We start from the raw sequence: 15584 nt of genomic DNA on the forward strand, positions 1-15584 counted from the left end.
GTTATTGCAATGCCTATAAACTACATAGCTCTCCTATAGGACTTTGGCATATCATGACGCTTATATAGCTAAAAAATAGAGTTGTAATTTTACCTTATGGTAATAGCTTTGTGGCTGCCTACTGAATTATAGTGGTGAGCTGCTAGGTGTTCCACTTATTTGTTAGAGACCTTTATACTTCAACGTGACAAACAAATTGTTGTGTAGGTTGCTTAGAAAGTCACCTTACTTGCTGACAAATAAGAAGATTGTTTGACTCGCCAGTTGTTAGTATTTCAGGCCAAGACTTTGTTGTTGCCTACAAGGGACTTTGTCAAGCTTAGCTTTCCTATGGAGATATACTTTGCTTATAAGAGCTATAAAATATCAAGAAAGACCGTGATGAATACTATAGAGCTATATTGAAGTCTACTCATTTATGACTTCATTTATGTCTAAATTGACAATTTTGACCATTAGTAGGGCCTGGTGTGCTCGAGGTGCAGATATAGGAGCCCAGAAGGCTCAAATACAATTATAAAAGCCTACAAGGCTTAGTTACAACTATATGATCCCAAAACGCAAAAGATACATATGTAGGGCCCCAAGTATTCTCAAGATACAGTAAGTCTTAGAAAAGATATGACTAGTTGTTGTCGCCAAGTTACACATTGCCTTATTTGACTAAGTTAGCCATCATGGTTGATATAGAATTCCTCATTGAGATATATATTCTGCTATGCGCGACCCCATGTTTAGGTAAGGCGTGATGAGTATAAGTTACTTATAACCACATTGCTTGCCTTCAGGATATTTGATTGTTAATTGTTTCCCTCGAAGCACTTTGAGATTAGCTGGAGAAACAAAACATTTGCCTACGGGACTATATGTTGCCTACGATGATATATTGATGGTTAAGAGGGCTATGCGCTACCTACAGAGCTACATAGATGCTTGAGAGGACTATGTTGATGCCTAAGAGAGCTATGTGCTACCAACGGGGCAATACTGATGCCAAAGAGGGCTACAAGATTCCTATGGTGCTATTAGAAGGTATTGATTGTCTTCGGGGCTATGTATAAAGTGTCTAAGAACCTATTGAGGTGTAATAACTACCTTAAGGGGCTAGGGGTTTAATGGTAGCTGTGTATAGACTAAATTGGCACCTTCCGAGCATATAGGGGCTCAGGTAGGTGGTCCTGTTTGTACCTATCGAGCTAATGGGAGCTCAGTTAAGTTGTTGTTTGATTATATTTATATGCTTAGGAGAAGGTTAGTACACTCATCTTATTCTTGACTTCCTTACCTTATTGATTTCGGTATATTATGAGACTTGCTCAGTTATTTTATTTCCTTCATCCATTATTTAGTATGGATACCACAGTGCCTTGGGGCGCTACATTCTTGCCTAGATGTCTTGATAGACAGGTACACAGGTGTCCTCAATAGTGTAACCGAGTTCTAGTAGATAGACCAGCTTCCCTTCTTCTGAAGTAGCCAGATATGAGGTTTGCTAGAGTTTTGTCATGTTCATATGATACCCTATTCTGCCAAATAAAATACTCGTAGAGGCTTGCAAACTTTGGGCTGCATAGATGTGAGATGTCAGTTGTGCTAGGCGGCTTGCTGTTTTGTCCTTCTAACCCAGTGGTGTAATGGCCTTGCTCATATATTTTTATTTGTTCAGTTTATATGTTTCTAAAATATCATGGTGACCTCGACCGCCTGCAAAACATTGCTTCATTATAGACATGATAGTGGCTTCGATGACCCAGACATGATTTAGTGTCTATCTATATGAATTGTTGAAATTAGCTGAGTTGATTACTGGGTGTGTTGACAGGGGCCTTGTTGGCCGAGGGCTTATTTTTAAGTCGAGATGTACTTGTTTGTTTTTTTAATTTAAGGGATGTTATTACATTGGTGGTGCAGTTGTCGAGCAACGCTCGGCTTAGAGTCAATTGTGGCACTAGGTGCAATTGCATACCTAAGTTGGGGAGTGTCACACAATTTATCATGCTTTTTTCTTTCAAAAAACTTCCATTGAGAAATAAAGTTTCCTCTTTTTAATCTAGTAACCTCAATTCCCAAGAAGTAGTGCAGTCTCCTAGATCCTTAATCTCAAATTATTGTTCCATTAACTTCATTGGGCCATCTCCTCTTTGCCATATTTTTCATTACTATGTCATCAATGCAAACTACGAGAACAGTGAATTTACCCTTTTGATGTCCCATGAAGAGGGTATGATCAACATTATTTTGTTAATTACCAAGGGAGATCATTGCTTTACTAAATTTGTCAAATCAAGCTCTAGGAGATTGCTTCGATATGCACAAGCCTTTCTTTAGTTTGCATGCCTTTCCTTAACTTTAGTCAATACCAAAACCAGAAGGAACCTCCATATACACTCTTCATTTATTCACATCAAGCCTTTGTAAGTACCCGTCAAGATTAGCTGCACAAGACAAAAGAAATCTAGTAGCGTTTATTTTCACAACAGGAGCAAATGTTTCTTGATAATCCACTCCATATGTTTGAGTGAATTCATTCGCCACCAATCTTGCTTTGAAGCTTTCAATGGAGCCTTTAGCTTTATGTTCAAGTGAAGACCCATTTGTGACCTTCATGAGGTGGTAGTAAGGTTTGTGTACACTCTACCCTCCCTAGATTCCACTTAGTGAGATTTTAATTTTTACTAGGTATGTTGGTGGTGGTGGTGGTGGTGGTGGTGTTGAAGACCCATTTGCAACCAATCAATTTCTTGTCTAGTGGTAATGTGATAGGTTCCCAAGTCCAACTCCATATATGGAGACCAAATCCTCATCGCTTTTCCTATGTGGGAATTCATAACGCTCCCCCGCACGCCCAGACCTCGTTAGTTGGAGCGTCCAACATCGATGAACAAAGAATTAGGATGGGTTTGGCTCTGAAACCATGTAAACATGAATCTTGGACCTAACACAACCCAAAGGTAAGCTTATAAGTCCATACAAGGAGACCAAATTTCCATCCCTTTTTAGATGTTGGAATTCTTAATAGTTTTTAAGTCTCGGGAAAAAATTCCACAACTAGCCTGTGACTTCGCATTGGATGGACAAATGATTGCCTGTTCCCACAGTTTTCCCATAGAAAAAGATCTAGAGAAAGTGGAATTACCCTCTTTAGTAAATTCTCTTGTGTCAACACAACTTTTTTAGTTAGTAACCACACAAAGCAAGACACCTAGTAGGGAATCTTAGCTTTCCATATATGTCTCAAAGGCCATTAGAGTAACTGCAGATTTTGATGGTTCAGCTTCCTGTATGATGCACCTACTTTATAAATCCCCTTTACTGTTTCCCAACCACTGCATCCTGTCCTGCCCTGTTTCCAGACCACTAAACTGATCAATGCTTCTAAAAGATTATGTTACTCTTGGAATTTCCCCAGTCATTAAGGTGTCTTCTGAATACAAAATTCTACCCTTGAGGAGTCCATAAGTCAGCTATAGTACACTGTTGCTGAAGAGCTAAATTGTGGATGTCAGGGAAGATTTCCTTCTGCGTGCTGATCATCCTTCCAGAGTCTAGTTTTTATGCCATCAATCTTGATGTTTGGCTTGAATTCATTCCGAAGATCTCCAACAGATTTCCATAAGCTAACACCATAAGGAGTGGTAACTTCCTGTGTCATCTAACTACACTCTCTTCATATTTTGGATTTATGATTGAGCCCCAGAGAATCTGATTATCATTTGAGTACTTCCAAAGCCACTTCGTCCTCAAAGCATTGCTCTGATTCTTCATGTTCTTGATCCCAAGTCCCTCAACTCTCTTTTCAGTGATCCCAGTTTTCCATTTGACTAAGTGATACCCTTTTCTTTCCTTGTTCCCTTGCCACAAATTTTCTCTGGATGCTATCCAACCAACCTATTGATGATTCCTGTTGGGACAGGAAATAATGACATCATATATGTTGGAAGTGCATCAAGCACAGAATTTATAGAGTTAGTCTTCCCTCTAGTGAAAGGTATTGAGACTTTGATAATTCTTGGGATTTATATACCAGTCTTCTGTAATTCTCTTAGATGATCCACAGTGTGGAATTTCAGGAAGAGTTTTAGATTAATGATTTGAGATGCTTATTGTTCGTAATTAATTATCATATTATTTGAAATACTTACTTAATTTATTAAATATTGTAAATTGATGAAGGTAGGGAAATACCTGGCCAGTGTTGTGTGCTGGGTGCGAATCACGTCTAGGGGGTAATTTTGACGTGACAATATAATTATCATGAATAAGAAGATTTCATATTTAACATTTACCATTTGTTCAGAAGACCAGAGAACAGCATTTCTTTTCCCATGTAAAATTGACCAAGTACGTGAAATAAAACAGAGTTGAATATTACACTAAAGCATGTCTGTCAAGGAAAAGGAAAACTAGTGAATACCACTGAGGATTGTGGAAGTTTCTGCAAGCGCAAGGTAACTTCAGTTATAACACCCAAAGTGCCTTCACTTCCAATCAGCAGCCGTGTCAAATCGTATCTGCAACAGGCAGTTTCACACTTTTAAAAATGCAACCTGGACAGTTTCTTAATGTACAAAATCGGAAACTGCTATTAAAACTAAAAGAAAGAATTGTTTTGTAACTGAGAAAGAAAATAACCGCAAATTAAGGTAAGAAACATTCAAATGATCAGTCCAAAAATGTCTAATCATACTGATGGTCATCACATTTCTTCCGAATGAAGAACAGAGAATATATGAACAAATAAATGGAAGTGAGGGAATACAAAAACCTTATGTAGCTTACATTAGACGTTGCAGAATGATTTATTTTTTTCAGAAATGATAACTCATCATTAATATATCACAAGGAGGTACAGCCATAAATTTTACATATCAAAACCAAAAGTAAATCTTTTCTGAAGGGATTCAATAAGATGTATCACTGCTTTGACATCATTGCCAAAGTTCTGCTTACAACAAAAACAAAACGAAACTAAACACTTCATTTTCATATGCTGTAAAGACTTGCCTTTTGTCTTTTATCTTCTTTTTCGATTATGTATAATGGAAACTTCTTTTTCAAATCTCGTCTGTAACATAGGTCCATTGCTTTCATGACATCATTCTTGATAGTTGAGAAGAAACGAACACTAGGACTAAATCAATCCCACAAGCTAGATCGTAGGAAGTATCACCCAAGACCAAAAAAACAAAGACCACAACATATTCCCTTAATAGGTGGAACTTAATATCCCCCTTCCACACGCCCAAAACTGAGCAACTCAAACAGAGTATCAATAACATAACATGGAGACCCAACATGGAGAAATGCAATTTGATGGTCTTGACACTGACACCATATTGAAATTGTGTGATCCACTCATCTATGAGGTCAAGCTCTGAAAGAGAGTACATATTTATTTAATTAATTGTCTTCATTAATTATATGTGAGCATGATTGAAAGAACCATATGGTATATCCACCAGGTTCGGGTGCTTTATTATTAGCCTGTTGCCTAATAATATCTAAAACTACTTGCCCAGCAAAGGGCCTCCATGACCACATGTGTTCCTCCTCAATAATTTTATGATATACTATGTAAATATTAACTGAGTCTCCACGTCTCTTAAAACCTTTGTGTAGTATCTAACAAAGCCATTGAATAGTTTCCATGCTCACTATCATTTCTCTTGAAGTTCGTCCTCCTTTCAACCCACTCATACCAGACGACTAATTCAAATATCATATCAAAACATTTTAATACTAGTAATATAGTAGACCCTTCTATACATTAATACAAAATCAATGGGGTCATTTGATTGCTTACTAGCTATGTGGGATCATAATGCACCAACTGTTTATGCATGATAAATAATGACAGAATTGTTATATGGTGATTAACAACGAAAAGATACATGAACCACTTACTTTACAAGGAAATTTTGTCTTTAAATATTTTTATCCCCTCATAGCTAGAGCACGTTTCATTATTCCACATTCTATCGTGTATAAAATAAAAAGTAAATTTCTGCATAACATAAAATGGGTATCTATCTTATGCAATATTTTATATTGGGATTAATTTCTTTAAAATGAGATTTTATATTGGGATTTCATTATACTTGTATTAAAAATGTTCTCCTAGCATTTCATGAAATTATCTTAAAACATCATAAAAAATATTTTCAATTTCTCCCCCTCCCTTCTCCCTATTCTCAATTTCTCCCCCTCCCTTCTCCCCGGCCCCTCACAACTGATGAAGAACTCCAAAATTTGTCTCCCATGTTATTAGCTTTCAATGCAACCAAATACCTCGGCTCTTACACACAGCTTGCTTCCCTACATGCAGAATCTCGGTGAATTTACTTTCAAAATTCATAACGTGCGACTTTTTGGAGTTCAAATTCCATCTCTATCTGAGTTGACTGGAGGCCAACTCCTTCAACCGACCTTACTCGTCAAAATTAGTGGAATTCTTGTTTGATAAATTACCAAGAGAAACAAGGGGAAAACAATGAAAACAAACAGCACTATCATTAAAGAGAAGATGCATGTGCTTCCGGTTAGCATACTTGCTGAAAACCCAATTGCCTATTTTCATTCTTCATTTAGGGTACTAAAAGCAAGATCAAATCGTCAGAATGAAAAGGAAAAAGAGTTTAAGTTACGAAACTTTGAGACTAATACAAGCAAACGCACCCAGCAGCACTTTTCCTGGCACGGGATGCAGTCTTCATAACTTCTCCATCAGCTAGAACAACCTGCAAGAGAAACTTAATTTAGAAACTGGATGTCCCATCTATACAAGTTCTCGGTGTCAACATTACAAACCTTGAGGTTGATAACATTATCGCGCATTGTACCATACCTACATGCTAAGAGAAAGAACTCTTAGTTGGAAACAAGCCAGAGAGTAATAAATCTAAGATTGACAGGATCAAGATAATTGTAAATCAAATATTGATCAGATCACACTCAGTATTTTTTGCTCCAAATTGAGATATAATTTTTCATGAACTGTCAACAAGCATAAACAACTTCCTCCTCTTGCATTTTCTTATTGAGGTCACTGCAGATGAACCATCAACAAGTATAGTCAAAGGGAAAAAGCTCAAATAAGGCATTGAACTATCAAAAATGCTCTATCCATGTCACTCGTTAATAGTTGGACTAAATGCCACAGCCATGACACATTTGTCCCATCCGTGTATGTGAGAAATATAGGAGAAAAATATTATTGAATTGTGTATCTACATTGTTACACTAAGACCCTATTTATAGACACTATATTACAATTATTTTTCAAGAAGGATTCTATATATCATTCATGTTCCAATTCCTACTGTTATTCTGACATTCCCCCTCAAGCGGGTGCTTACAAATCATATGTACCGAGCTCGTTATAGATGTAATTGACACGAGAACCGGTGAGGGCCTTGGTGAAAATATCTAGCAGTAGATCCCTTGACTTCATGAATTTTGTAACAATATCTCCTGACCAAAAAATAGTCATTCTCAATGTGCTAAGTCCTCTCATGAAATACTGGATTTGATGCGATATGAAGTGTCACTTGATTATAACACACAAGTTCCATCGGGGACCAATTTCTCCAAATTTTAGTTCTCTCAGAAAAACTAGCTCACAAGTTTCTCTAGCCATTGTGTAACACTCCCCGAAAATTTCTAAAACTAAGACTTGAAGCATTCTTAATTGTTTTTGAAAGTTTCTTTCAATTTGATGCTTATGTATGCTCGAGTTAGTCTTCCGCTTGTCAGTCGAGGGTTCGCTTGAGGGCCAGCAATGATTCTCAAATGTCGGCCACGTCTAGGGTGTGGCTCGGGTCGTGACACATTACTCGATATTTTGCTTCTTCACTAGACGAGCAACCACACTCTATTTTTTACTCTTTTAGGACACTAAATTACCTCTTATTAAAACACAATATCCAAATGTACAGCGCCTATCAGCGGGTGACCCCACCTAATCAATAGTTGTATATCCAACGGCATTGATCATGGCCTCGATCCTTGAATAGTAGTCCTTTACTTGGAGGTGATTTTATATACCACGGAATATTAACTACATCCCAATAACTATCACAAGAAAAGTTATAAATTGACTTACAACACTCATAAGAAAAGAGATGTTAGGTCTAGTCACCATGAGATAATTCAACTTTATTACCAACTGCCTATACTTTGTCAAATCACTGAATGACTACCTTTGTCCTAGCAGGAGTTTACAATTTGGATCCATAAGAGTGTCAATAGGTCTACATCTCATCATTTTTGTTTCGTGAAGAATGTCTACAGTATACTTGTGTTGAGAAATTACAATACTTGATTTGAACTAAGCAACCTCAATAACTAGAAAACACCATAATTTACCAAGGTCTATAGTCTAAAAATGTTAAAAGAGATGTTTCAAATTAGTGATATCAACTTGATCATAACCGAAACTCCTGAATAGTGTGTTGATCTTCTCATACCAGGCTCGAGGAGACTATTTCGGACCATAGAGTGACTTTTGCAGTCAACTTACAACTGTACGAGGCTACTACCCCACACCCCCCGAGCAACAACACTAGGTGATTCTTCCATATAGACTTCTTAATCAACATCACCGTGCAAAAAAGTATTCTTAATGTCTATATAATGAAGAGGTCAATGGCGAACGGCAACCATAAATAAAATTAGATGGTCAAATGGTATTTTTTAGCTACAAGAGAGAAAATATAACAGTAATCCAACCCAAATAACATAGTATACCCTTTAGCAACAAGGCAAGCCTTAAGCCGATCAATTTGACTGTGTAGACCAACTTTGACTGCGTAAACCCAACGACAACCAACAATATATTTACCTACAAGAAGGGAAACAAGCTCCCAAGTACCACTCATATGTAAATCATCAATCATAGTTTGCCTCTATCTTGGATGAAAAAATTGTTTCACCTGCAATCTTAGGGATGGAAATAAAGGACACATATGATACAAAGGCATAAGGAGGTGATGATAGACAATGATAACTCAAGAAAGTATAATGGGTTTTAGTATTACTAGCGGATCATATAAGTTTTTGAAGTGTAAGCGATTGTCTTGGTGGAGGCAAATTTGTTGTGGAAGCAAGGTCCAGTACATGACATGAATCATCTAGGCTTAATGTTGGACGTGAACACGATGATAAGTCAGGATTGGTGGCAATGCAGATGGAGATGTAGAATTGACAGTATATTCCTCAAAAAGGTTGGTATAGGTAGAACCTAAGATATGGGTAAGGCCTCAGAGTTATCAGCATGATCAGAAGATGTATAGTTAGGTTGAGATTCGAAGAATGTGATATAGACTGACATAAGGTATTGATGAAGATTAGGTATATAGCAATGATACTCTTTTTGAACTCGAGATTAACCAAGAAAAACACATTTGAGAGCCCAAGGGGTTAATATATCTTCCTGGTGATGAGTTATGAACAAAACAATGCTCGCACCAACACGAAGGGGGATAAAGTAGAGATGTGACCCAGGAAACAACATGGAGTATGAATCTAATTTTGAATGGAAGATGAGGGCATTCTATTAATTAAATAGCAAGATGTGACGACTGCATCACCCTAAAAATGCAGCGGAGCATTTGATTTAATGAGCAGAGTGAGTAGTCTTAATCAGATGTCTGTATTTCCTTATTGCTTCCTTATTTTGTTGAGGGGTGTACCGACAAAATGTATGGTCAATAAGTTCTTGGTAAGTCATAAACTCCTGAAACTTGGGAGGATAAATATTCTAAGGCAGCTAAGGGGTGTACCGACAAGTCCTTGGTAAGTCATAAACTCCAAAAACTGGGATAATAAATATTCCAAGGCATTTCAACACAAAAAAAATTGAATAGAGAAAATAACTTAGAATGATCTTTCATTAAGAAATTCAAGTACATCTTTAATAATCATCAAACTACCCAAGTTGCTCGCTTCATTAAGAAAATCCAAGTACATCTTGAATACTTTAATTCACTGAGGTCTTTAGTATGGAAATGTTAAAAGAGATTTGTTTACTAACTTGATCATTGCTCGTGATAACGATATAATCAACGTATACCACCAAATAAATACACTTTTGGTGCAGAATGTTGATTAAACATAGAGTGATCAGCTCCACTACAATTGGGTTGCACAGATTAGTCATGTATGCCGCCATGCGCCCAAGTTGCACCCTAACATGCACATTGGGCATAGATGTGAACTAGCAATGGTCACCTCGAAGTGTCTTCAACACCTCTACCCTCTTATAAATGCTTAAATAGAAACAAGTATCGAGAGATGAAATCGGCATTTAGACATTCAATTTTGAACTCATGAGATGAAATCCCAAATTTTCCAAAAATCTTGATTCGGTAATTTCATATCATAATTTCACATTTTTCAAATACAAATATTGACCCATAAGTTTACATTTTATAAAAGCAAAGAACCACCATTTTGTATGTACCTACCCTTTACTTCATATGTAAACAATATTTATAGTTGATATTATTACCCTTACCACCTTTAAACCATTTACATCGAATATAACCATTTTTCTCACCAACCAAATTTATTATTTTTTCAAACTAACGCCTGCTTTATTTAGTATTACCAACCAAATTCTAGTGTTTTTGACTATTCATATCGCATAGTCATTATTGTTGGTTCATCTTCTTGATCATCTGATCGAGAAATGTATGTTCAATGTGATGAGATTTCTCATATTATGTGGGAGGATTATATTAAAGAGGACTACACTACAACTCGTGTTTAATTTTACTTTTTTATTAGAGTAAAGTATTATTTTTTAGAATAGCTTTGTGATAGAGTATTATACTTTTCTTATGAACTTTTGCTTATTTAGTAAAACTTTATAAAAATTAGAGCAATTTTGATAGTTTTCTAATTTATGGGTTTTTTATGTTTATGAACAAAAACTCAAAAATCCAAATTGCATAACCAAACAAAACTTCATCTTCATCTCATATGATTTTTCATATCATGATTTCATCTCACATGGCCAAGTGGGCCCGTAGAAACAAAAGTCACATGATGTATTTTTTTTATAACCATGGCGTCGGGGCTAGCTTTCACGCACCTCAACTAATTCCTTGGAATATTTTTCATCAGCAACAAGCAACAGATACTAGGTAACTCTAGATATTAGGTAACTCTATCCACCAAGGTTAGGACAGATGGGAAGAATCACCTAGTGTTTTTGTCTTTGCTGGAATTTGAACCTGAGACCTCTTGTACTCAATCCACTTCATTGACCACTTGGTCACACCCTTGGGTGCCACATGATGTGTTAATTAATCATAGTATAGCTTTAAGATTTGCCACAACACTTAATAGGAAAAGAGAGACAGAGGGAATGTGTGTGTGAGAGAGAGGGGAGTTAAATTCCGAAGGCACGTGGATATAACTAAAGAACATTTTCCAGCAGCAAATACAATTATCAGATTAACACCATGGAAACAGTCTCAGAGCAATTACCTCACTGCTAAAGAACCAGAACAACGTGTAGCACACATTCCTCCGATGGTTGCCCCAGGTCCTGAAACAATGACATGTTCACACTTCTCAAAATATAAGTACAGTTACGACATATCACCTCAGATGAGCAGAGACTTCATACATAATAGTGAACAAAATTTTAAATTAACAATGGAGCAAGGACAAAAAAAAGGGAAAGGATATAATCTGCTCAGCATTATGTTTTACCCAACATTACCAGTTTCAAAAAAAAAAAACTGTTGCCCTAGCCCATGTTTGTTTTTTATTTGGACCAACTTAAAACAGGAATCCATCAAACAAACTAATAAATCACTTTAGAGAGATTCTTTTTTTTAATGATAAGTAACATCAGAAAGAGTTTTGCACTTCCAAAATTGTTCAATTCTTTTGTTCTACATTTCTCTTACAGTTGAATGAAAAAAAATGCATGTCCTTGGTCTCTCCTTTTTCTTGAGAATAATACAGAAATATCTTTGACATTTATTTTGAACATTAACAAGGAAAGTTTCTGGTTACACCAGCACAGGAAGTGGTTTTCCAATTATCAAAACAATTACAATCAGATTCCATCAATTTACTACATCATAGTCGGAATCCAACATTTTTTATGATGATCATAGTCTGATCTAACTTTAACTGATACAATTTTGAACATGTATTGTCATGTTATATGGCAACTAATAAGCTAATATGAAAGGATGGACGGTATTGAATACTGGAAATATATGCATAGAATGTGTCTGGGAAAAATATATATTGCCTAGTTTTCCACTTTACTGTCAAAGTGCTTTTATGATTTCCTACTTAGCTACATATAATGATAATGAACTTTTAAATGGCTTAATCATGTGTATGGAAAACATCAATTTTTAGCTGGTGCTCAATGTCTAATGACTGTTCAGCAGTACTCCCAAAAAATAAACAATAAGTTTGGAACATCATAAAGCCCAAGAAAGGAATTTATTCTGAGAGAGAGAGCGAGAGAGAGAGAGAGACAAACGCTTTTAACCAATGAAATATATCAGGACTGACCAGGATCAAGGGGAAAAAAGAGACCATACGACTCCAAGTATTCATTGAGCTCCATCCATCCAATGCCTGGTTCAACCACCACATCCATGTCCTCAACATGCAAAGCTTTGACACGCTACATTTTAAGTAGATTCACAAAGAAAAGTAAGGACTAGGGGCAAGGACCAGGGAATAATGCAAGAATATGATTGCAAAATGAATTTTTTCATGACTGCAATTGCCAAGACAGACACCATATTTAACTGAAACTGCATCATCACACTGAACACAATTGACTGGAATTACCAAATTAATATATACACAACTTACAAGTTTAATTTTTTCCTCTTGCGAGCTCATATGATAGGTTAATTTCCAGGCGAAAAAGACGAAATTTTTGTAAAAATAGGGGGGGGGGGGGATAAGAACCACGGTGGCACAAAGAAGACTCCGTAACCGCGGTGGCACAAAGAAGACTCCATGAAGGGCCAAAGCACCTCAGAAAAGACTAAAAGAAATGATCACAAAATCCCACTTAAAGTATCCAGCAAAATCTGACCTTGGTAGTCCACTTAACCCTTCTGTTATACAACCTGTGGAGGCATGGACTATAAAATGAGAAATTACTGCAGCTCTTTTTATATTTTATTAAAATGGGCAGTTCCTGCAGCAATTCAATAACTAATTGGTATTTCACCATCTGTAAAGCATCAATTTTGAACAGTCTCTTACGGATCATTGACTATTTACTGATGGACACTAACAATCATATTCGAAAAATAAACCAAATATATGTTTTCAAACATTTTGGGATATCAAACCTAGTTCGGAAGCCAGGTGGAATCTTCAATTAAATATAATAGGCTTTTGCAGAAAAAAACACCAAAAGGCAAAAGCAAGGGCCAAGCCCTTAATCTTCAGTAGAATCTGCTCTCTGACAATTTTGAATGAATAATCTCAACTGTTTATTATAATGTGAAAATGGTCGATAAGATACTATCAAGAACCATATTAAATCACATCCTAGATGTGGTCTATTATGCTTAGGATCCATCCATCTGAAGTAATATAATTATGTGACCAAATCAAAAAAAATAGAATGGCATATAAATGAAATTTTATACACAAGCCCTTAGCCCTTACATTCATCAATGTCATATCAATGCAAACACCACCATAGGGAGATAAGGTGTGTCCCTCGATAGAGGTAGCTCCACCATAGGGAACAATGGGAACCTGCAACAACAATATTCTCAATTGGATTGGATGGTGTAGATGGATCAAACAAGCATAAAGTCATATAAACTGGGTAGTCAAGGTTTCGTACAAATATTCACTTAGGGAACATATGGTTATGGACAACTTATACATATATTCAGTTGAATTGTGGTTTTGATGATTAACAAATATGGAAGCTCAGTTGGTTGGTTGTTACAATCTAAAGGACCAGGCCAGGTTAGTTGGTTCTTGTATAATGCCTCGCACTTACTCCTGCAGGAATACGATTCACTTTCGCGCAAGATATTTCATAGGTTTGTAGAACCTGACGTAGAAGCGGTTTATTAACGGGACCAAGTTAGTAAGGAAGTAGAGTCATAAGTGGAGTACAATTAATGGAAAGTGTGTGACATATTTTCTTTTTCATACATTATCTAGATTTAGGAGATATTATTTTCCATACATGTGTGTTCTTAACTCATGTTGCTAACTATGTGCTATATATTGTTTGAGATTGTCTTCTTGCATAATACACAGTTACTTTTAGAGCACTGAGAGAATACAAAGCAAAGAAGCAATTCCTGTGAGCAAGAGAGATATCAAACTGAAGAACCAAGTTCAAACAATTGAAGCTACCTTCACTTCTTTAGTTTGTCTAGATCTTGCAGTCAGTATTTGAGTTGTAACCTTATTTGCTTATTCAAGAAGCATCACTGTGAGGTTTTTCTCTCAGAGATCATTTTGCTTTTAGGCGATGACATTAGCTTGTTGGTAGTAGCTACAGTCATGTTATTTGTAGGTAGTAAGTGACTGATTTAGTCTATTAGGTTACAGAGAAATGGTTAACTAAACTAACAATAATATAGAGGACATCTTTTACACTTACATACTCTTGTGTAGGCATATTTACATGTTTAGTTTTATTCACATGGAATTCGGCATAAATAATACAGCATAACTAATGCAGACAGTACCAACACAAAATCCAAAAAATGCAACCAGGCATCCACCTGTTAATGTAGAATTTATTTCTGAACTTACCACATAGCATCCATGCAATTTAAATGAAAGAAATTCAAGTTACTCTTCAGCAGGTAAAGGACATGAAAGTTAAGACATCTCCATCTACCAATAAATTATTTGAGAATGCTCGAGTGCTTTTTCATTGCCTTCCGTCAGAAATTCAATGCAACAAATACAAATTGAAGAGTTCAAACAGAGAATTCAGACCTTATGCATGTTACAAGACTTAACTATCTTAGACACCTCCTCCTCAGACCTGCATAAGGGAGAACAGGTAGGATGATTTATCGTAATGTTTTCTTATAGATAACAGCTCCACCATGAACAGTAAAATCATGGTAAAAATTAAATAAAATCACTGTAGCTCCACCTTGCTTAAAAAACTAACGTTTATATGGAATTTGTTTGCATTAAGATTAAAAGGATTATACAAAGCACACTGATTACTTGTCTGTACCATGTGATAGTTTGACTTCTCACATTTTCTAAGTGAGTTCAAATTGCAAAATATCACGTTTAAAATGTATAGGAGTGTGAAAAAATAAAACTTTTCATTTACTTGGAAATGCTAAGGTGGAAGGACATCCATGTTACTATTTGATATGTAGCCAAGAAGATAACAATAAGCAAAAGTACTGTCAAATTGGAAACCTAAACAATATCTTAGAATGTACAACAAATAAAAACAACGGCGTTTATCTTGAGACTAGGAGAGTTCACAAGACAAACTCTCCTAACTTTCAAGGCCAACTATTGTCTCTGTCCTTTATTTTGGAATGACTTGTGGAGAGGGAACACTTGACATAGAATACATGTCATCA

The 15584-nt window shown here is 36.1% G+C and overlaps 1 protein-coding gene across 2 annotated transcripts in view; it reads right to left on the minus strand.

Annotated features, from left to right (window-relative positions):
- LOC101260691 (D-lactate dehydrogenase [cytochrome], mitochondrial) overlaps nucleotides 1-15584 on the minus strand; it is a 43239-nt gene that overhangs the window by 25866 nt on the left and 1789 nt on the right. The window contains exons 4-10 of one of the 2 annotated variants that reach the window (XM_004250729.5): nucleotides 14971-15019; nucleotides 13666-13758; nucleotides 12544-12658; nucleotides 11491-11551; nucleotides 6808-6844; nucleotides 6676-6737; nucleotides 4415-4511 (exon numbers count right to left, since the gene is read on the minus strand). In XM_004250729.5, the coding sequence (XP_004250777.2) occupies nucleotides 4415-4511; nucleotides 6676-6737; nucleotides 6808-6844; nucleotides 11491-11551; nucleotides 12544-12658; nucleotides 13666-13758; nucleotides 14971-15019 (514 nt within the window). The remainder of the gene's footprint in view (nucleotides 1-4414; nucleotides 4512-6675; nucleotides 6738-6807; nucleotides 6845-11490; nucleotides 11552-12543; nucleotides 12659-13665; nucleotides 13759-14970; nucleotides 15020-15584) is intronic. The other variant, XM_010314814.4, reaches the window with a different exon arrangement.

The sequence above is a fragment of the Solanum lycopersicum genome, chromosome 11 (genome assembly GCF_036512215.1).
Source record: "Solanum lycopersicum chromosome 11, SLM_r2.1".
Taxonomy (NCBI): Eukaryota; Viridiplantae; Streptophyta; class Magnoliopsida; order Solanales; family Solanaceae; genus Solanum; species Solanum lycopersicum.